This window comes from Lipotes vexillifer, unplaced genomic scaffold (assembly GCF_000442215.2).
Source record: "Lipotes vexillifer unplaced genomic scaffold, Lipotes_vexillifer_v1.1 scaffold543, whole genome shotgun sequence".
NCBI lineage: Eukaryota > Metazoa > Chordata > Mammalia > Artiodactyla > Lipotidae > Lipotes > Lipotes vexillifer.
In genome coordinates, this window is record NW_006799055.1 from 2,112,772 (window position 1) to 2,135,392 (window position 22,621).

Here is a 22,621-nt window from a genome sequence, read left to right on the forward strand (position 1 = left end):
CCCGGGAGGATCCCGCGTGCCGCGAAGCGGCTGGGCCCGTGAGCCATGACCGCTGAGCCTGCGCGTCCGGAGCCTGTGCCCCGCAACGGGATAGGCCACAGCAGTGAGAGGCCCGCGTAAACCAAAAAAAAAAAAAAAGAAAGAAAAGAAAAACTCCCCTTTGCTTTTTCAGCCTTCTTGTTAACAAGGCAAACAAAAAGCTTGTTCATTGCTCACTTGATAGGAAATGAAATCTCTCATCACTATACACGGTCAGAATTACCTTTAAGCTTCCGAGTTAAGGATGCAGAACATTGGTGTCACATAAACCTGGGCTCAAAATCTTCTCTGTTGATCGCTAGGTGTGCGGTTTGACTCTTAGGAATCAGCTGGGATTCTGTTCTCTCCTTCCGCTTCACGTCCAATCCAGCACCTGCTGTTTCTTTTTGTCCTGGTGCCTCTTGGGTTGGCTGTTTCCTCTCCCTCCCCATTTTCCCTGCCTTGGACAACACTCATCTTTTCACACTCTCAACTCTCAAATCTGAACTTTTACTTCTCCTCTCCTAAGATTTCCCGCATTATACTGTAGCTGCTCATCACTTGTCTGCCTTTGCCACCAAACTGCAAATTCTGTGCGAACAGAAACCTAGTTTTGTTAACTCACTGTTGTATTCCCGATTCCTCCCACAAATAGCCTCTACCATTGACGGGAGAAAGAATGAGTGAATTCATGAATGAATGAATGACTTCTAGGTTACCTCAACAGCTACCTCCAGACTTCCCCCCCAATAAACTTTCCTGCTGCCATCACTCTAAACTAAGATACTGTTCATAACGTTCCTCTCCTGCTCAGGAATTCACATCATTTCCTCCCTGCTTTCTTCCTCAGGTCGGAAGAATTAGGCTTGTTTTCCAAGGTCCCAGATCAGTTGGCGCCACCCTGCCCATTTAGCCCTCTGTTCTGCTCCATCCCACCCTGCACCTCTGCTCTAGCCAAGAAGCTTCCCCGTTTCTCTCCTTGTGGCCTTATGAGTTCCTGTCCCATGGCTTAAATCATGCCATTGCCCCCTGCTTGGATGTCTTTTCTTTACTCTCTCATGAAAACCAACTCACCTCTAAAGACCTAGCTCAATTCTTGCTTCTATGAAGCCCTCTGAACTTTTCTCACGACACTGGCCTCTGCCTTCTTTGATCTTCTATGGGCCTTCAGTTTAATGCTTTCACTCTTCCACATAGGCAGGTTTTGTCCACCCACCTGGATTATGATATCTCTGAGGACCGGAGCCGTATTCATAGGTCTTTTGCATCCTACATAGTTCCTGCTGTTCACATTTCCTGTGTATACATACTTTTTCTTTCCTTTTTTACTTCAAGTAGGCTATATAGAGGTGACCTAATTCAGTATCTTCTGAACAAGGCTTAGATTTTCTTATGCTAAGGGAAATTTTTTTTCTATTTCTTCAATGCATGAAGGCAATTCATCAGCTCCTTGCTTCCCCACTTCTCCTATAATATCCACCATCCCGTATACCTGCTAGGATTTGTGGGTGATCCCCAGTACCATATACCTGGTAGGCTTGGTGGATGATCACTCCAAGTAGTTACTAGAGCCTGCTGAGACCACTCAAAGACGTCTGTACTCAGTGGATTTGAGCCGTCATCACTCTCAATCACTATGTAAGTCAAGGGTTGGTCTTAGGTCCTGCCTTGGACCAATGTCAGAGAGCTATCCTTTCAGGAAGCTTGGGGGTCCATGGGCTCTGCCACCTACCAAGGTTCATCCATATTTCCAGGAAGTCAGACTAGTTTGGAATGTATGTAACAGTAGGGGCCAGAACCTTCTTGTCTCTCTTAGCAGCTCCAGCCTAGATCAGTGCTTCTGAACCTTTAATGTGCATGTGAATTCCACGGAGATCATCTTAAAATGCAGACTCTGAGTCAGTAGGTTTGGGGTGGGGCCTGAGATTTTGTATTTCTGGCAAGCTCCTAGATAATACCAAGGCTGATGCTGCCTGTTTGTGGACCACATTTTGAGTAGCAAGAGAATCTGGGAACCTCCCTGTCCACTGAACTTGAGAGAGTGAGTGTCTTCAGGAAGACTTACTCCCATGCACACCATTATTCATTTCAACATCTCAAAGAATTTGGCTAAGTCTGTCTTTAATTCTTTTTCCAACAGCATATCTAAGTTTTGCAACCATAAACACCAGCCAGGACAATATATCTTCCATGCAGAAAATGATGACGCCCAGTTCACAAAAATGTTCACGCTGAATATAAGAAGTAAGTGAAACTGTCAAGAAATTTTATTTTACGCTTGTAACTCCTTAATAATGTATTAACTCGGATCAGAAAGAGATAAGCCATGGCTTAGGGAACGAATGCTACAAAAGTGTTTTGACATGCTGAAGTGTTTTGAAATTGTACTTTCATATCTACTGGCTTGTTGATACGCAGATCTCTTTCTGGGCTCATCCTTTGAAGCTAAGATGCTGATTCCATATCCTCTCTGAAGGTGCTTTACTGTGTGACTTTATTGATTTTAGTACTTGGATAGGTCCTGTTAAGGAAAGGCCAAAAGCCATGCTACCTGCCATTTAGTTGTTTGAATAATCTTTGTTTCTCTGGTCCATAAAGAGATGAGAGTCCATTTTGCTGGACTTTTTGCAGGTGCCTCTCCTGAAACTAAGACTCATTTTAGGGTGCTCAGTAGATGGAGGTCTACACCTGAGCTCTCTCCAGGAGGGGTCTAGCAGTGGAAAAGGGGGTGCTCCCCAGAGAAGTTTAGGGCTGCCTGCACAGAAGGTGACACAAGGGGAAAGAGTACCCCTTCTCTGAGTCACCCTGCATGAGACACGCTCCCAGGAGTAGAGCACGTGAGCAGCCTCTATGAAGCTGACTTTGAAACCCTTTCTGGAAAGCACTGTAATTCACGAGCTTGATTTCCCTGTTGTCTTCCACAGGGAAACCTCAAGTGCTCGCCGAGGCATCGGCAAGTCAGGCTTCTTGCTCCTCTGACGGGTACCCGTTACCGTCTTGGACCTGGAGGAAGTGTTCAGACAAGTCTCCCAAGTAATGAAGACACTGGCCCCTCTTGTGTTAGAAGAACATAAAACTCTCTGACGTGTTGACTGTGTCTCATGAATTCAGTTTAAGAAGAAACGATGAAGCATTTAAAATGCTTACCTTCTGAGTAGACCGTAATTCTAAATGGTCAGAGATGGTTTCTGATAACCTTTAATAGATGTCTCTTAAAAAAAAAAAAAAAATAGATGTCTCTTGTAGACCCCAGTAGAGAAACCCTCACTTCCAATCTGACGATAGCCCCGCCCGTCTAAATTCTGTCTGCTCTTTCTTTTCAGCTGCACAGAAGAGATCACAGAAGGAATTTGGAATAAAAAGGCCAACAGAAAAGTATTTGGACAGTGGATATCAAGCAGCACCCTGAACATGAGCGAGGCCGTCAAAGGGTTCCTGGTGAAGTGTTGTGCGTACAATTCCCTCGGCACCTCTTGTGAAACAATCCTTCTAAACTCACCAGGTAGACAGCAGTTGCTATTGTAACATACCACCTTCAGGAATTCCCTACTAGAAGTTAGTCCCTGTAGTTCGCTTTTATTTGGGGAGTTTTACAAGAGTGTGTAGGTTCAGTGTGTGAGACGAGAAGGCTTTTTGAGTCAGGCAAGAATCCCCACTGAACATACATGTTTTGTAGTTCAAGGGCAGAGTGACTTCTACTGACATTATTGTGACTCATGAATTCAAGTGATGTGGGTAGAACAATAAGCTCCCAGCATAATGGACATCTACCAAGAAATCCAGCTCTAGGGAAACAGATTTAGTAATTTGGAGTCTCTACCACTTTCCATTTTGGTTAATCTCATTTGCCTTTAGCTTGCCGTTTTATCATTTTCGGTTTGATATTTAGATCCCTCCTAAATTAAGCAATTCTGAAACCTGACCACCTACACTAATGGTTCAAAATCACCAGCGTCCCCAAACTAACTTCCCCACATTCGTATGACAGCTTCATAGTGGGAACACAAATTTCTTTTTTTTTTTATTTGACGTATAGTTGATTTACAATGTTGTGTTAGTTTCTGATGTACAGCTAAGTGATGCAGTTTCATATAAATATATATACATTCTTTTTCAGATTCTTTTCCATTAAAGTTTATTACAAAATATTGAATAGAGTTCCCTGTGCTATACAGTAGGACTGTGTTGTTTATCTAGTTTATATATAGTAGACGAACATCTTTTTTATCTGACTTTCACATCCTGTGGGTTTAAATAGATGTAATTCTTAAAACCCCTAGTAAATGATTTTTTTAAATGGGTTCAGAATCATTTAAAATTTTCTGGGAAGGAATAGTTCTTTATATGAACATGGCCTGATTTTCTGTGGGGATAGCATATTAGTAGAGGGCTTGTAGGTTCCTCAGACAGGATGTGAGACACTGTAACGAGCATTCTGCTACAGTATCCACCAGGAATTCTCATCCACTGTTCCTCATGCTCTTCCCTTGCAGGCCCCTTCCCTTTCATCCAGGACAACATCTCATTCTATGCAACAATTGGCCTCTGTCTTCCCTTTATTGCCGTTTTAACCATGCTAATTTGTCACAAGTACAAAAAGGTAAAAGCAAAGGTAAAACGTCATCATTGTGTCCCATTTCTGAAGAACTCTATGGCTAATCGACTCATTATTTCATCTCTGAAGCAATTTCGGTACGAAAGCCAGCTACAGATGGTGCAGGTGACCGGCTCTCTGGATAATGAGTATTTCTACATTGATTTCAGAGAATACGAATATGATCTCAAATGGGAGTTTCCAAGAGAAAATTTGGAATTTGGTAAGAATCAGATGTTCCAAATGTTTCTGTCGAGTTTCCTTCTTGTTGGAGAATCTTCACCATGCACTCACTCACCATGTGTCTTGCAGGGAAGGTCCTGGGATCGGGTGCTTTTGGGAAAGTGATGAATGCAACCGCCTATGGAATCAGTAAGACAGGGGTCTCAATCCAGGTCGCAGTCAAAATGCTGAAAGGTATGGTTACATCGATCAATAGCCACAGAGACGCACGAAGAGGGGAGGTGACGCCTCCCACCTCCTCTTTTCCATCATTGCTATGGTTACTGCTTGCCATCCTTCAAAGCTAAAAAGGGAGCGAGTTGCGGTGGGTGTCAACTAAGTCATGAATATAAAATACAAGTCATGAACACAAAACGCCACCTCTTCGTCCTCTTCTCTCTTTGTTTAGGTTTTTTCCGCCTCAATATTTGGGGATGCCATTGCTACAGGCAGCTGTGTGTCTTACATTTCGACACAGACTCTGGGTAGAAGAGGGAATTGGCGCCTTCTGTATCACTTCCCACTCATTTCTCATCCGCTGCCACCTGGCTCTCCCTAACCTCCTCCCCTTAGTATCACTCGCTTAGCAAGAGCGCCCCCAGCTGGCTTTGGCTAAGCGATCAGTGACCATCACCTCCACCATCACCACGAGCCAAGCCTAATGGGCATTTCTTGAATTTTTAGCCTAAATTGGCACGATTGACTGTTTCCTCCATCTTTATTGTGCTTTCTTCCTTTGGTTTCCATGTCACCATATTCTTCTGGTTTCCTCCTACCCCTCTGACTGCTTCACAGTCCCTTGCTGGCCCCTCATCTTCACACCCAGCTTCTCACCCAACGGAGTTCCTGAAGACTTGCTCCTGGGCCCCCTTCCCTTTTCACTCCGCACGCTCATGGGCTGTCTCAGCTTACCCGTGACCTCATCCCGTGTACCAGTGGTTCTCACGATTGCACCTCCCTTCTGAGCTTCAGGTATGTCCAAGTGCTTGGACGTCTTCAGAGTCCCTTGAATTCAGCTTATCCAAAGTGGACTCCTCCAACCCTGGCTCTCTGTCAGCCCTCCCCGTCTCACTGATTGGTTGCGAGTACCAATGACCGGCCATGTGCCACCCAGGCAGGCCAACCAGAAACCTAGGACTGACTCATCCTTGAAACCATCCTCATTCTAATTCCCTGTAGGCTATTCCTGTCAGGCTTCCGGCCTCATGCCTCTTGAGTTCATCCTCTTTTCTCTTAACCTCTGTTACTACCACCCAGACCAAGTCTACCCCTTCCGAAAGGATGCACTAGCCTTCCAAGCAACTACCCTATATGGACTCTTACCTCCTTTTGGATTCTGAAGCCCAAGTGATAGTTATGAAATGCAAAGCAGACCATATAATTTTCCTGCTTAATCTTTCCAGTTGCTTTTAATTTCTCTTGAACGGTCCACACAGCCCAGCACGACCGGGCTGCAGCTCGCCTCTCCCCTCTCACCCCAGCGCTACAGCACAGCCGGCTCTCAGTTCCTCTGGAGCACCGTGCTCCCTCCCACCTCAGGGCCTTTGCACAGGTCGTCCTTCCGCTTCCGCTTCCCCTTTCACGTCTTTATCTCCTGCTCCTCCTGTAGATCTCTACTCAAATACCACTTGCTCAGGCAAGCCTTCTCTCACACCACAGATGAGCTCAAGTTCCTTGCTAGATCCTATATCCCAGCTCTCTGTGGGCTTTTTTCCCCCATAAAGTTGATCGCAACTACAGTTACATATTTGTTTAATTATTTAACTAATGTCTTAGCTGCCTCCGTAGTCTGTAAGCCTCATGAGGGTGGGTCTGTATGTTCTGCTGTGCTGCCCTCTTTCTTGATCTTGGCCCATCCTGTTTTCAGGATGGCATGTTCTTCATCCTCCCCGCTGTGAATTCACCTGGTTAACTCCTAGTTTCCCTCAGGTCTCAGCATAGACATTCGGTGTCCCCTTCCCCACCCTCCCTAAGGCTGGGTTAGGTGTCCCTCCTCTGTGGGACAGCACCCCTACTTTCATTTGCCATGTGGCATTTATCTTTATTTTTTATTGAAGTGTAGTTGATTTACAATGTCGTATTAGTTTCTGCTGTACAGCAAAGTGATTCAGTTATACATATGTATACATTCTTTTTTACATTTTTTTCCATTACAGTTTATCACAGGATATTGATTATAGTTCCCTGTGCTATAGAGTAGGAACTTGCTGTGTTTCCGTTCTAGATATAATAGTTTGCATCTGCTAATCCCAAACTCCCAGTCCATCCCTCCCCCACCCCCCTCCCTCTTGGCAACTAGAAATCTGTTCTTTATGTCTGTGAGTCTGTTTCTGTTTCATAGATAGGTTTATTTGTGCCATGTGGCATTTATGACACTATATTGTAATTGTTCATTTACCTGTCTCCCCTTTCAAGGAGGCTCTAAGCTCCAGGAAGACAGGGGCTGTGTCTTTCTATCATTTATTCCCCCAAGGCCTGGCACATTGCCTCATACACTGTAGGCATTCAATAAATACTTGTTGAATGAATGAAAGTCAGGTAGTGGTATATGAAAGTGGTTTGAAAGAGTTAAGCACACTGTAAAAATATATTCTTTTGGTCATGAGGAACAAGACATGGACGACTGAAAGCCACGAATCCCTCTAAAACATGAGGCAGTGGAAAACCTGAGGTACAGTGGGTCCCAGCGCACACCGTGAAGGATGTCACTCCCAGGCCAAGAAGTTGGAAATTAGGATGCCCCTGAGAGCTCACACAAGTCAAAACAGATGACATCAAAGCTCTGGGAAAGCCACATAAAGGCTACTTGTCTTCCAGGACAAAATAGCTAATCAAATCTCCATTGAATGTAAAGAAAAGTTACTCTATCTGTAAGAAAGAATATGTTAACAGACTAGGCTGGGGGGGCGGGGCATGTGCCTGGAGAGGGAGGCCCAGAGACCTTGCCCTTGCCTCTAGGGCTCCAGTGTCCTGACCACCTGGGCACATTGGCCTCAATGACAGGAGACCTTTCAGTTCACCAGTAAGTACCTCCATGCTACACTTCTAAGCAAGATGATGAATACAATTTGCCAAGCTCTCTAGACTTACTCCAGGGAGAGTAAGTGGATACGTTCTAGCCTACCCAGCAGTTCTGTTCCTCATGCGCAATTAGGGACTCTCTTGAGAACTTGGTCAATGGGAATTGGTCTTCTTTGACCTTCTCACCATTGGATCCACTGACAAATTTAAGATTCTAGACCTGAGGGTCACAGGCTGGAACCAGCCACCCTCGCTGACATTCCCATCTTGTCACTCTATGACTTCAACAAATAAAAGTGTCAAAGAAAAAAAAAGTGTGTTTCTCCCTTCAGCATATTTATTAACTTCAACTGTGGAGGAAAATCATGTATTATTATTATTTTGTTTTATTTTTTTTTTTAAGGGTCAACTGTAAAGATTTTTATTTTGTAGGTAGAGGAAAGTCCAGTAGAAATGCACATTATTTGGTTCAACTTTCATGCTACAATCTTTGAAATTCTGCCTTAAAACATAGGGTATTATTATTCAAAATGTATGTATTATTGTACGTATTTTAAAACTTGCATGCAAATCTACTCTGAACTGAGGAAAATTTTAATTTATTGAATAACCTAAAATACCTAATTTACTTCCATTTTACATTTGTAATGCCCTGCCATTGACAGAAAAAGCAGACAGCTCGGAAAGAGAGGCTCTCATGTCTGAACTCAAAATGATGACCCACCTGGGCAGCCACGAGAATATTGTGAATCTGCTGGGGGCATGCACCCTGTCAGGTAACCAGTTCCCACTAAGAACACCTAATCGAAAACGTTTTAGCCTGAAGACAAAAAGGGCATTTGTTCTCGTATTTCTCTCGTTCTCTCAGTCACAGGGTGGGCCCCCAAACCCAAGTGGGATTGGACACACCTCACTCTAGAGTCAGATGGGTCAGTGTAGACAATGCCTGTCTTCATCGGGATGAGCCACATATTCTAACCTACTTAAAGGGACTTCCCTGGTGGTTCAGCGGTTAGGATTCTGGGCTTTCACTGCCTTGGCCCAGGTTCAATCCCTGGTCGGGGAAACTAAGATCCTGCAAGCCGCGTGGCACAGCCAAAAACAACCACAATAATAATAACAACGCTGCAAGTACATTTTGTGGTGGCTCTCTACCTGCTCAGAGGGTGCTTCTCCTGGCTGTGGAGCTGTGGCCCAGATGCAGTGCTGAGCTGCACAGCTTGGCCATGGCCCTAACTGAGCGGCTTCAAGTAAGGCGTAGCCAAGGAGGGGTTTCAAACTCTATTCTCCCAGAATCCAACAGAGCATGTGCTCTGATTCTCTCGCTTCTGCCTAGAAGTACCTGAACCCTGTGCCCAAGGGTCATTCCTTCTGGGACAGCCAGCCGGGCACTGGGACAGAGAAATAAAGAGAAAATGGATTTAAGAGGTGGCTAGGGATGTATTTCTCCCTCCTCGGGTAAACCGCAAATCAGCTTATATTTACCAAGTGCTCACAACGCAGTCAACATATTATTCCCAGTTGCAAACTGCAGAATTTAGGTGGCCAGTGGTTCTTGGTGAGGCCACACGGGCCAAAGTGGAAGGCAACAAGAGACAGCTTTCCAAGGAGTTTGAGCAAAAATCTGAAATTGAATTTAAAGTCCAAGGAGAGATTGGTTCAGAGAGAGCTGTACTCTCCCCAAGTCAGAGGAGAAGGGAGTTCTCATAGAGTATGGTTTCTGCCACACAGATGTCTGAAAAAAATTATTTGGTGTCTGTATACCTAGGATTAAAACTGTCACTATTTCAGGACCAATTTACTTGATTTTTGAATATTGTTGCTATGGCGACCTTCTCAACTATCTAAGAAGTAAAAGAGAAAAATTTCATAGGACGTGGACGGAGATTTTCAAGGAACATAATTTCAGTTTTTATCCCACTTTCCAATCACCCCCTAATTCCAGGTAAGAGACTGGGTCACAGTTTCATAATAATACATTACAGAACAGACAAAGTATGATGGTTAAACACACCCCACTCACTGCCAGTTTCTAAAGGCCATCCTCCAGCATTTTGTGTGGTCTGTGGGTTTTAAGACCTAGGAAGGTCTCTTATCTTTGCTATAGGTTCCCTGTTGATTTGAACAATGAGGCTTTCCCTTTCCTACAGTACAGGTACTGTAGCTGAACCAATTCTGTCCACCGGCGCCTAATCACATCCTAGACATATATTCAGTTTTAGGAAAGGTGCATTATTCAATATGTCAGGCCTCCTGGCTGACACATGGGTATTGGTAGAAAGAATGAACCCCTTTCCCAAAGCCCTTGATATATTCATAGAAAGTAGTGCAGGTCCTGGGAGTATTGCACAAAAGAGCTCTAAACTCATAAATCGGATTTTTAAAAATTAGGATGGATTGATTGACATAATTACGGGGACAAAATAAAGTAGTGGTAACATTTGTCTCTATGCTCTGCCTTGTATATTCTGCCATCTGTGGGATCCTGAGTGATTCTCAGTCCCAAGAGGGCTGTAGGTTTGGTGGGATGCTCGTCCTTATCCTTGGAAATTCCCTGCTAATCACCTGAACATCATAGCTCCATGACATCCTTCTCTGAATGAATTCACAGGCACTCTGATAGAGTGATTCCTCAAGCCACAGTGCATCCCTAGTTCCCTCCTACAGGAAAGCTCTCCCTTTTTCTAAATGCGGATTTGTCAGACTGTTAACTTTACTGGGGGACTTTTGGAGGGTCCGTTTGAGATTCCTTGTTTTCTTAGCATGCAAGTTTCAGCTCACACCTCTGGCCTTCTAATGCTGAGACAGAGACCAGCACCTTTACACCAGGGACCCCATGGAAACCCCATGCATGTCTTTGTGCAGCTGCCGTTAATCATTTCACACCAAACTTCCCTTTTACGCTCATTTCTCAGTTCATATTCCCAAACTGAGAGGATTCTATAATGTCATCCGAATTCTAGAACAGAGAATCCATGTGTGACCAGGACTCCATGGTTAGTGACAACATGCTGGTCACTCAGTGCCTTTGATTCCTTCCAGTCACTGGGTATTAAACACACTGAAGCAATTACTTTTGGAATATTTGTGGTCTGAAAGCATTAAGCTATTTTCTAAAGATGTGGACATTGTAATTGGGGTAAACTATTATGCTGGAATCATTGTCTGTATATAATGTACACAAAATTCCTCAGTGAAGAGTTCTATATTATACACAGTAAAAGAGATTTTCCTTATTACTGTTTATTAATTTCACAGGAAAAGGGAATGAGCTTTACAAAGGCCAACTTGGAAAAAAAAAAGGATGATGAAACACTAAAAGGTCTCCATAGAAGATCTATAATACATGGACTTTTATAGGGAAAGTCACACTCTTTATTAGCTTCGTGATTTCAGCAAATCATATTTATCTCACCCAGCCTAGTTTTTCTTTTATAAAATGTGACTTTGACATCCAGCTTGTAGGGTTGTGGGAAGGATTGAGCGAGGTCCTCTTTGAACCATAAGATTCCATACAGATAACAGGGATCACTCTTATCCTTGTTCGACAGACAGGCTCAATTACACAGATGTGTTTAATGTCCACACACACTAAAAGGACTAGTTGATGCCATGCTTTTAATTTAAAAGCCCATTTATAATTGGAATTCATTTATTTGATGAATTGTATTTTTTTTCTAATAAAATGTCTACTCAGAAGAAGAACATAAATAATGAAATAACTTTTTTTTAATAGTATGCCTGGTTCAAGAGAAGTCCAAATACACCCGGACTCAGATCCTGTCTCAGGGTTCAATGGGAATTCATTTCAATCCGAAGGTAATATTTTATTCTAAATAGTAGCACTTCCAAATAGAAATGGACACAAGAGTTCTGTGTTAGCTATTTTTAAAAAGTGTGTAAATGCAAAAGCATGTTTATCTTTGCTAATGTCATCTATAGGCTTTATGAATGCATATTTGCTTTATAGCATTTTTTAAAAATAAATTTATTTATGGCTGCATTGGGTCTTCGTTGCTACGACTGGGCTTTCTCTAGTTGTGGAGAGCGGGGGCTACCCTTCGTCGCAGTGCGCGGGCTTCTCACTGCGGCGGCTTCTCTTGTTGTGGAGCACGGGCTCTAGGTGCGTGGGCTTCAGTAGTTGTGGCACGCGGGCTCAGTAGTTGTGGCTCGCGGGCTCTAGAGCGCAGGCTCAGTAGTTGTGGCGCGTGGGCTTAACCACCAGGGAAGTCCCAATGCATATTTACTTTAAAGGTAGTGAAAAGCCACCAGTTTAGTAGTGTGAATTTTATGTCAATGTTTCTACTAATAAACACTGAGAGCTATTTTATTTGATCAGGTTATTCTTTTTAAAAGTCATAAATTGGGACTTTCTTGGCAGTTCAGTGGTTAAGACTCTGCGCTTGCACTGCAGGGGGCATGGGTTCGATTCCTGGTTGGGGAACTAAGATCCCAAAAGCCACACAGTGCAGAAAAAAAAAAAAAGAAAGGATTAACTAGAAGAACATTAAGGGCTTCCCTGGTGGCACAGTGGTTAAGGATCCACCTGCCAATGCAGGGGACACCGTTCGACCCCTGGTCTGGGAAGATCCCACATGCCACGGAGCGACTAAGCCCATGCGCCACAAATACTGAGCCTGTGCTCTAGAGCCCGCGAGCCACAACTACTGAGCCCGCGTGCCACAACTACTGAAACTCATGCGCCTAGAGCCCGTGCTCCACAACAAGAGAAGCCACCGCAATGAGAAGCCCGCGCACGGCAACGAAGACCCAATGCAGCCATAAATAAATAAATTTATTATTAAAAAAAAAAACTTTAGTGGTGTCACACACACAATGAGGAGTTTCATTCCCCTTAAAAAAAAAAAAAGAACATTAAGTGCACAAACAGTTCATAAAATGTAGTAGATAATTGGTAATTCTTTTCCCAGTGTGACAAAACTACCTAGTGCAAAAGAAACCCCTGACTCATCCCCAGAGAGCTGGAGAATTCACATCTCTAACCAAAGAGAATCTTTAGGTGACCCTTCCTGGGCTGCACAGTTCTCTACATAAATAGGTTAGCCCTGGTGCCACCAGGAAGATGATATAATAGTTCCATTTGTACATGAGGTACTCACAGAGATTTGTAAGACTTCTTTTCTTTTTTTTAATTGAAGTGTAGCCGACGTACAATATTATATCAGTTACAGGTGTACTATATGGTGATTCACAATTTTAAAGGTTCTATTCCATTTATAGTCATTACAGAATATCAGCTATATTCCCTGTGTTGTGCTATATCCTTGTAGCTTATTTTATACATAATAGTTTGTACCTCTAAATCCCCTCCCCCATCTTGCCCCTCCCCCTTCCACAAGGCAACTTCTTTGCATTTTGGCAAAAATGAGGACCAGTTGTATTTTACAGATGAAATTGAATACGAAAACCAAAACAGGCTGGAGGAAGAGGACTTGAATGTACTTACCTTTGAAGATCTTCTTTGCTTTGCATATCAAGTGGCCAAAGGAATGGAATTTCTGGAATTTAAGTCGGTAAGCTCCTTTTAAAAACGAAACTCACAATACCAACAACAAAAAGATAATTTTCAAGAGGAGATGTGGGGTTTTCTTTTTTTCTTGTTTATTTTAACTTGCAGCTCCTAAAGTCTGTCTTTCCCTCCCGTTCACAGTTGGAGTCACCTAGGATGTTACATGGGCTCTTGGCTAATTATAGCATAAAGGTCAGGGATCCCTTATTAAATGACGGTTATCACAGCCCTCCCCGACGGTCCAAAGTCCCTGAAGCTTCCAGATAGGAAGTCCTCAGGAATCCCTCCTCAAAACCAGGTGTAGCCCTGTTGGACAGTCATTTCAGGTTGTTTAGACTGTGTCCTACATTTGACCCGGGGGGTGAGCGGAGGCTCAGATCCCGGGTGCTCTTCAGGCCAAGCCAGCCGCCCAAGGCACCGGTGTCTCTTTGGGGAGTTTGCTGTGGGCTGGCAGCAGCCTTGTGGGTCTGCTAATCCCAGGTCCGCTGGGGCTGTGATGTGAAGACCTCAGGACCCCCTCACACCGTGGACTGTACCCCAGTTTTGCACTCTTTCTATAATATTCTTTCAGTTCCGCTCTTCTCTGACATTTCAGACGTCTGCTGCCTGTGAACCGATTTCAGCCATTCGTCTGGCTACTTTCTGGCCTCGTTTTCTTCCCTTCCACTACTTATCTTCATTCCCCCAACTTTTTCCTCTCCTTTTCCCTTTGGTCTCCTAGTCTCTTCCTCTCTGTCCTCCACTGCCCTCTCTTGGCCTCCTCTCTCCTTTCTCCCTGAATTTGGAAAGAATAATTTCAGCTGTATTTTTTTTTCTTTAAAAATGTACAGTCTCCAATATAATGTATTACATCGATTATATCCCAGTTTTAAGAAAAAGATTAATATGAAATAAATCAATAGCTTTGAAGAACAAGGAAGAAAACTCTATTCAGGAGAGCAACCAAACTATGAAACAGGTTAAGATAAACAAGAAATGCGTAAGATATATTTCCTTCATGAAGAAACCTGTGAAACTTGATTAAAGGGCAAAAAGGAAGACCTGAATAAATAAGTTCTGTTTTGTTCATATGGGAGAGATTCACCATTTAAAAGAAAAGTCAGTTCTCACCAGATTAATCTGGATATTTCTCACAACCCCAGTTAGAATCCTGAGGTTTTTTTTTTACTCATGGATATTGAAAGTACATGTTGCTGTCTTTTTTTTCTCTCTCCCTTTCTTTCTTCCTCCCTCTCTTCTTTCTTCCTTTCTTTCTTTCTTTCCTCCTTCCTTCCTTCCTTCCTTCCTTCCTTCCTTTCTTTCTTTTTCTTTTCTTTCTTTCTTTCTTTCTCTCTCTCTCTCTCTTTCTTTCTTTCTCTCTCTCTCTCTCTCTCTTTCTTTCTTTCTCTCTCTCTCTCTCTCTTTCTTTCTTTCTTTCCCTTCCTCTCTCCCTCCCTTCCTCCCTTCCTTCCTTCCTTCGTTTCTTCCTTTTTACTGACAGATCCTGCCTCAGGTTTATTTGTACCAATAGCACAGGAGGACACCAGCCCCATGCGGACAGCAGCCCAGGGGTCACACCAGTCCTTCTGTTCCCACATTGGCCGATACTCTGGAGCCCTTGTGAGGCCCTAGGTATCTTTGGGAGCCTGAGCCAGAGCTGGAGCCGCAGCTGCAGCTGCAGCCTTGGCCTTGGTTTGAGCCTTGGCCTGCGACTTTGGCCGGTAGAACCTGAGACCCTTGGCGATGCGGGAACGTTTCTTGAGCTTGGGGTGCGCAATATAGGCAAGCTGACTGAGCTTGTGGCTGCTCCCTCTGGGACCTTGGGTTTGGCCTCCTTGGGCTTTACGAGAGCCTTGATATCCTCAGCAGTGCACTCGTGGCCCAGGCGTCGTTGGCCTGCATCTTCCTCAGGCCCTTCTTGTGCCTCTTGGCAAAGGGCATGTTCCTCAGGAACTCGGGGTCCACCCCCGTAAGAGATAGTTGTGATCGGGGTTTCTTGATGCCGTTTCCGTGCCGTTTTGGGGACTGGCTGTGCATGCTGTGGTTCTTGGACTTGGCCACGTCTGCACCGGGGCCACAGATCCTGAAGCACCTGGGACCGAAGAGAAAGAGCCGCTGTCTTTACTTTTCTTTTCCACAGTTGGGCGTCCTCATCCTTGCTCAACAGTGAAAAGAATCACTGTCTCAGAATCCTCCACCCCAGTCCCCGGGCACTTTCCTCTCCTCGTGTTCCCTGCCGGCTGTTGGAGTATGTCTCCTCTCTCACCTCTGCGTCTACAGTAGCACTGACACCAGTTTCTTTACAGACATTGAAGGCATCTGCCTAGGTGGTCCAGCCCAGTTGCTGCCTGCTGTTAAGTAAATTCTCAAACTACTCACGATTGGAGGTCAAGGGGCACTGCCTTTTCTCCCCCTGGGCTTGTGATAATAAGAATGTTTTGAAGTACATCTGGTTTCTTGGAACTCTCTCCCATTTTCCCTTTAGGCCATCCCCGTTCTCTAATTGCGTTAAGCGGGGGCTACTCTTCGTTGCTGTGTGCGGGCTTCTCACTGCAGTGGCTTCTCATTGTGGAGCACGGGCTCTAGGGTGCACGGGCTTCAGTAGTTGTGGCCCATGGGCTCAGTAGTTGTGGCTCACAGGCTCTAGAGCACAGGCTTAGTAGTTGTGGCGCACGGGCTTTGTTGTTCCGCGGCATGTGGGATCTTCCCGGACCAGGGCTCGAACCCGTGTCCCCTGCATTGGCAGGCGGATTCTTAACCACTGAGCCACCAGGGAAATCCCTGTTCCTTTTAAAATCTTCCTCCGTGGAGTTAATTTTCTTGCCAAACCACTCGAATTAAAGTCACGTCATCTCTCAATTCAGGAACTGTTTCTAATTCCACCTTAGTCAACCTTCCCAAACTTCTAGTATTTTCCCTCTTTTTTTTATTTTATGCCATTTTATTGCCAAAGGTATCTTCCCATCAGAAAAGACATTGTCTCCACCCCACAGAAGAGTGCTCTGAAAACCCCTTTAGAGGCCCTGCTGCTGTGTCTTTTATTTATAGTAAGATATGCACCTTGCTAGGGTTGACCTGCTTTCTCAGAACCCGGCCCCTTTGGCCTCTGGGAATGCTCCCTAAGCAGCACCAATGGCTGAAGAATTGTTCACTCACTTAGTTACACATCGTGATGATTGCTCAGGGCCCAGTAAAGATAAGACACCTCGAGGAACTACGGTTCTGTCATCTGTAACGCCTACTGAACTTGAAATGAGAAGAAAGATTGTACTCTGTGATAATATACATCATGGTAAATAACACTCCCAGTTTGTTCTTTCTAGTGTGTTCACAGAGACCTGGCAGCCAGGAATGTCCTTGTGACCCACGGGAAAGTGGTAAAGATCGGTGATTTTGGACTGGCTCGGGACATTATGAGCGATTCCAACTACGTGATCAGAGGCAATGTGAGCCCGCTGCTTCTCATGTAGTTTTATCCTGTTATTTTGTGTTTTTGTCATCACTGATCTAAACATCTGCACTCACTGTAGTGCATTTGTGATTTATGTTAACCTCAGAAAACTTCCTCCCAGCAGTTTGCTTTCTTATGCTTCAAAGGTTTTTCTGCAGCTTCAGAAAGTTGAGCAAAATAGCATCACACCTATCAGTTAGGGGCCTTTGAGTGCAATCCACACTTTAAAAAAAAAATCTCATTACTTAAAACTTATTTCAGTTCCTTAATCTATAAAGTGACTATTGAGTTATGCTTTCATTATGGGAATAGGTAATTGTTACAAGACAGCATTTAAAAAATACAACATGTAAATTAAATATTAAATATACATTTTTAAAAGGCACAGTATTTAAATCAAATGTTAGTTAATGAATATTGGTCAGCCTTTTACTGCTACACAGGGAGACCTAAAAGATCACTGAATCTACTTGTTAAAAAAACCTAAGGATACATGTGTCACTTATAAGAGAACAACTAAAAATACTAGATGATAAAATTGTGTATAGTTGAAAGAGTATGGTTTTTAAGAATTACAATGCCTGGATTTAAGCCCCTGTTCTTCTTTTTGGCTGTTCATTTTTGTGATTTCTCTCTGCTTTATTGCCCCTATTTGTGAAGTAATAATAATAACAAATGCTGGTATTGTGCTTACCATGTGCTAAGCGCTATTCTAAGTGCTTTACGTGTATTGACTCATTTGGTCCTCAAAGTACCCGTTTGTGGTTGAGGAAACTGAGGCACAGAAAAGTCACTTGCTCGTGATTACACAGCACATGGGTTAGAACATGAACGGTCTGAGCCCCACGTCTGTGCATGAGCATGATGATACAGTGTTTCCCATGAGGAGTATTCACTTACCGCAGAGCGTTTATGGGAATAAACCAACCAAACTCCGTTGTCCAATACATGTTGCAAATCAAATTAAACTGTGTTCCCACTAGAATCAAACACACAGCTGATTTTGGATCTACGCTTCCCTCATTGTAGCTGCAGTCTTAAATAGGATGAACTAATAATGGTTATGAAGTTTCTACCCTACTAGCTGGTGGTTTCTTAAGCAGGAAAGGGAATTCCATTTGGAACCACAATTAATCCCTTTAATTAATCAAATTAACCAGACTAGCCTGCTTGATTCTCCCAGCTCATCCTTTTGAATAGGATTTAAAACAGGGTATCTTTCTTGAGCTTTGATTTTACTTGGCAGATTAAATGTGCACCGTTAACGGCTCTCAATCCCTGAAAAAGAAAATACTACAAAATGCTCAGCCCCAGGAACCTCTCCGTCCCCGTGTCTTGATTCTAACCTGAGGCTGTACTAATTCAAAACTCCCTTTTCATGCTACTGAGAATTACTAAAGCCACAGAAACCCGCCTGGTGTCATTTCTGGAAGCGATGACGTATGCTCCTCCCATCACATTCTTGTGGATGGCATTTCCACTAAAATTCTTCCAAGAAATGCCTTAACAAAATACTCCTCTTACCTCTGGGGAAGTGCCTGGCTTCGCAGCAGGAAGCGAGTGTCTACTGTGAAACTTACCAATGCCAAGTGCAAGCTTGAGTTTTAAAGAAATAAAGTTTGTTTGTTTGAGGCTACTATGTTACAATATTAATTTGAAAGTGAAAAAAAGGCCACTTGAGGAATACGATTTTCTCAAGGAAGCATTAAGTGTGGCCTTAGGGAGAGAATAAAAGTGATCACCTAGCTAACGAGAAAAGAAGGAATGCTTGTACGTGGAAAACTCACCATTGATCTCTGCTTGGATTTTACACAGGCCCGTCTGCCTGTGAAGTGGATGGCTCCTGAAAGCTTGTTTGAGGGAATCTACACAATTAAGAGCGATGTCTGGTCATACGGAATATTACTCTGGGAAATATTCTCGCTTGGTAAGACTTGAAGTTCCCTGAGGCCTGGGCTTCTGCATTCTGCCCCCTCTGCACTCCTCCCCCACTTCTAAGTCAAAGGGTGGAAGAAATGCCGTGACCCAGAGCCCCGCCTAGTCTTACTTCTGTGGCAGCCTGAGCCCCTTTCTTTTTACGTGCTGGTGTCCGTTGGTCGGTCCTGCCTGCCAGAACGTGGCTTCTCCCGGGAGCCACAATCCATCGTGTTTGCCAGTTGAGTGAATAATAAACAACTGAAGGGTGAGTGGATGGTTATAGGCCCTCTTGTTTCTCTCAGGTGTCAATCCTTACCCCGGGATTCCAGCTGATGCTAACTTCTACAAACTCATCCAGAGTGGATTTAAAATGGATCAGCCGTTTTATGCCACGGAAGAAATGTAAGTTTAAGTCAGACCGCAAAGCGGCTGAAATCGGAAATTTGCAGCCTGTGTGGTTCCAAACCCGTGAGAAAAAGAGAAAGTCTTTAGTATGAAGCTCCCACGATTCCTCTTAAGAAAAGGAAAGCAAAGCAAAGCAAAAAGAAAGGAAAAAAGGAAAGAAAACTCTTCCTTTTGGTTTCAGGGGTTTCTGAACATAACTGAATGTTTTCTGGGTTTCAATTCCTTTACTTGAGGGACCCTTCTCCTGAATTCTGCTCCACACTGTATTTGTCAAAATGCATCATCTAATTTGTCCTTTCTCATATGAGTTCAAAATCTAAGCTAGTATTTGCCTCAGGGCAAACATGCCATAAACAACTATCTCCACAGCAATAAATGGTGCTTCGTTAAGTGGAAAGTGACCCATTTTGCTTCATTCAGATTCCCTATCTTGCTTCTCCTGTTGTCTTTACAGATACTTTATAATGCAATCCTGCTGGGCTTTTGACTCAAGGAAACGGCCATCCTTTCCTAACCTGACTTCATTTTTAGGATGTCAGCTGGCAGATGCCGAAGAATCGGTAGGTAGCAGCACAGCATCTTATAAAGTATCGTTAGGAAGGAAAGAACTCTAACTCAGAACACTCACTGCCGATTTCCTAAGTGCCAAAGGTACCAAGGTGCCTTCCTCATCACAGCTGGTCTAGGTTGCTCTTTAAAAGTTGTATGGGGTCAAACTCACAATCCTAAACTCAAAACAAAGGGCCACCCATCCTTCAATATAATTAGGTTAAGAAAAGCATTCAGAAAAGTAAAGCTGCTCTTGTCCTGAAAAAAAAAAAAAAAAAGTTGTATGGGGTTAGATATACTTACGGATAAGTGTTTTTAGGGGGAAAGAAAAAAAGAAAAACTTTTCCCGAAGATTTTAGCCAATTGATTAAGAAATTAAATGCTTTTAAGTGACCAGTGCAGAGGACCAAACAAATAAATAAAACGTAATCCCTGACCTCCAGAAGCCACTGACTTTACCTAATTCAGCATGAAGGTTTTGTGTGGAATAATCATACAACTCAATCATGTAATAGAGTGCAAAGAGCATTGACCTGGATTCCTGAGAGCTTAATACCAGCACTGGGCCTTAGTTTTCTTACCTGTAAAATGGGTTGCTAAGCTAGATGACCTTTGAGCTTTGGGAACTGGGAATTACTTTGCTGACTCTCACCCTTAACAGTACCACCTGATGTAGTTAGAGGAGCCATCCACTAGACCAAATGAACAAAGGAACCTGGAACTCGCAATACCTCGGTTCAAATCTTGGCTCCATTGTTTGCTTCTGATATGAGTTAATTAAGTCACTTAATCTTTGGGGGAGGGGTGGTCTCAGTTTCCTTATCTGAAATATGGGATTAACAAATCTTTGTGGATTTGTAAGGAGTAAATAAGGTGATGTATGTGAAAAGACTTAGCACATGGGGAACACTTAGCAGGTGATAAATGTCAGTTAAATATGAATCTGAGTCTTTAAATGAATTGTCCGTCCTCTTTTTCTACATTATGAGGAGTCCATTTTCAATTCTGTAGTCTTTCCAGAGACGTGTGTGGATGGTATGTGCCTTCTCCTCCTGTTATGACTTTTTTAAAAATCACATATGGAAATTCAGTATTGTCAGGGCATTAGGACAAAAAGGAGAGATGGAAAGCCCCCAGGGGACTCACAGGCTACAGAGCAGATGACTTGTAAACAGTTAAGGACCCTGTAAAATAAACCGAAAGCAGAGTTTTATAGAAAAACAAGTAATGAGGAATTTTTACTTGTTGGGCATTTGGGTATGGCTCCACTGCGGTGTTATTTGAGCTGAGCTGTGAAGACTGAGTAGATTTTGGCTGCTCTCTGGGGGATGGGGGTTAGCAGGGTGCTCCAGGCTGGGTGAGTAATATAAATAAAGGTTCAGAGCTGAGAACGTAGAATGGAAAATAATGGGCTGTAACCAAAGTATAGGGTGAGTGGGGGCATGTGGAGGAAACAAGACTGCAGAGCTGGTGTGACCAGCATGGAGGGTCCACGGCTGCTGAGGTGCCCTTGGCTTTGTTCAGGACGAACTTGATCTGGCCAGAGTTCCCCTTTCACATCCCCACACCCACAGGACGTCCCAACCCGCTTCCCTCTGTTCGAGGGGCCTCAGAGGTATCAGGAGGGATGGCTGAATTGCAAGATACCCGTGGATGAGGATTCAGCTGAGGGCATCTGTGCTCCAGGACCATCCTCCACGTTTCCCCCCCCCACCCCCCGCTAACTTTTATGACTCTATCCATCTTTAATCTGTTTAACTGGTCCAGTGAGATTTTGAAATCAGCCATTACTTTTCATTACAGTTTTTTGGTTTTCTCCCCCCCCCCCCCCCCCCCCCGTCCCCTCCGCTCCCTGCCCCTCGCGATGGAAGGTTCCTTTCCCTCCCAGTATCAAAGGCGCTGAGAGCAAGCTGAAACACCTTTAGCTAAGTTAGAGGATGGGACCTCTTGGGTGAGATGAGCACCCCAGGAGGAGCCCCTTACTCCTGCAGGTGCTGTGGGCTCAGTCCAGAAGCCTGGGAAGCAGACACTGGGTTTCGGTCCCCACTTGCCGCTTGGCTGGTCACCTTTGAGACAGGCACATCCTGCACAGCGATGCCAGGCAGCTCCGCCCACAGTGGGCAGGCCCCTGCCCCTCCGCCTCTTCTCTTCACATCTCCTAGCATGTCCAGTCTCTTGGGTGGGAAAACAGGCCAGCATGCCTGGCGCAATCTTTCCTTGCACCCACATGAATGGTTTTTGTAGAATCTCTGTCTCAGCTTCATCACAGACCAGGAAGGAAGATGGCTCTTGGAGAACAAGTGAGACGGGGAGGGAAACACATCTAGAAATTTCAGGTTAACACTTTAGATCTAACCCAACCCTGATGGTATGGAGTGAGAGCAGGGAGCTCATTGAATAACATGCTAAGGCATTATTCAGACATCGATGAACCAATGAGATTTTTAGAATGGACAGACGTGCTTCAATATCTGTCTTTGATAAAGACCCAGATCACTATGTATGGTGACGGATGTTAACTAGATTCTTGGGGTGATTCTTTTGCAATCTATGCAAATGTGAATCACTGTGATGTACACTTGAAACGAATTTCAAGTGTAACATGTCGATTATACCTCGATAATTAAAAAAAGAGCCTGATCAAATAGTTTCCCCTCTCCAAATTCTCCCCTAACTTCCGATTTCAGGTTCCTTCTTGTGAATCCCCTAACACTTTGTCTATCCGTCTACATTAAACTCAAGTCATGCTGTATGATAGTTTTACTTTGTGGGTCTGTCTGCCTCGTCACTAGATTTGATCCATGAGGGCTATAGGATGATGTGCTCTCATCTTTACATCACCTGATGTCATCCCATTGTCCGGAGACAGTAACTGGCTATTAAGTAAATGAATGAATGTCAACGTGAGAGTAGGTTAGTGACCACATCTGTTTTG

At 44.0% G+C, this 22,621-nt stretch overlaps 1 protein-coding gene and 1 pseudogene across 1 annotated transcript in view; one reads left to right on the forward strand and one right to left on the reverse strand.

Annotated features, from left to right (window-relative positions):
• Positions 1–22,621, forward strand: part of FLT3 (fms related receptor tyrosine kinase 3) — a 52,386-nt gene that overhangs the window by 26,447 nt on the left and 3,318 nt on the right. Inside the window, exons 9-22 of the mRNA XM_007471441.1 lie at positions 2,159–2,262; positions 2,943–3,051; positions 3,342–3,520; positions 4,512–4,618; positions 4,703–4,835; positions 4,925–5,029; positions 8,521–8,631; positions 9,647–9,800; positions 11,592–11,674; positions 13,265–13,389; positions 16,688–16,810; positions 18,631–18,742; positions 19,035–19,134; positions 19,592–19,697. Coding sequence (XP_007471503.1) covers positions 2,159–2,262; positions 2,943–3,051; positions 3,342–3,520; positions 4,512–4,618; positions 4,703–4,835; positions 4,925–5,029; positions 8,521–8,631; positions 9,647–9,800; positions 11,592–11,674; positions 13,265–13,389; positions 16,688–16,810; positions 18,631–18,742; positions 19,035–19,134; positions 19,592–19,697 — 1,651 coding nt within the window. The remainder of the gene's footprint in view (positions 1–2,158; positions 2,263–2,942; positions 3,052–3,341; positions 3,521–4,511; positions 4,619–4,702; positions 4,836–4,924; positions 5,030–8,520; positions 8,632–9,646; positions 9,801–11,591; positions 11,675–13,264; positions 13,390–16,687; positions 16,811–18,630; positions 18,743–19,034; positions 19,135–19,591; positions 19,698–22,621) is intronic.
• LOC103086802 (60S ribosomal protein L29 pseudogene) lies at positions 14,993–15,838 on the reverse strand (annotated as a pseudogene).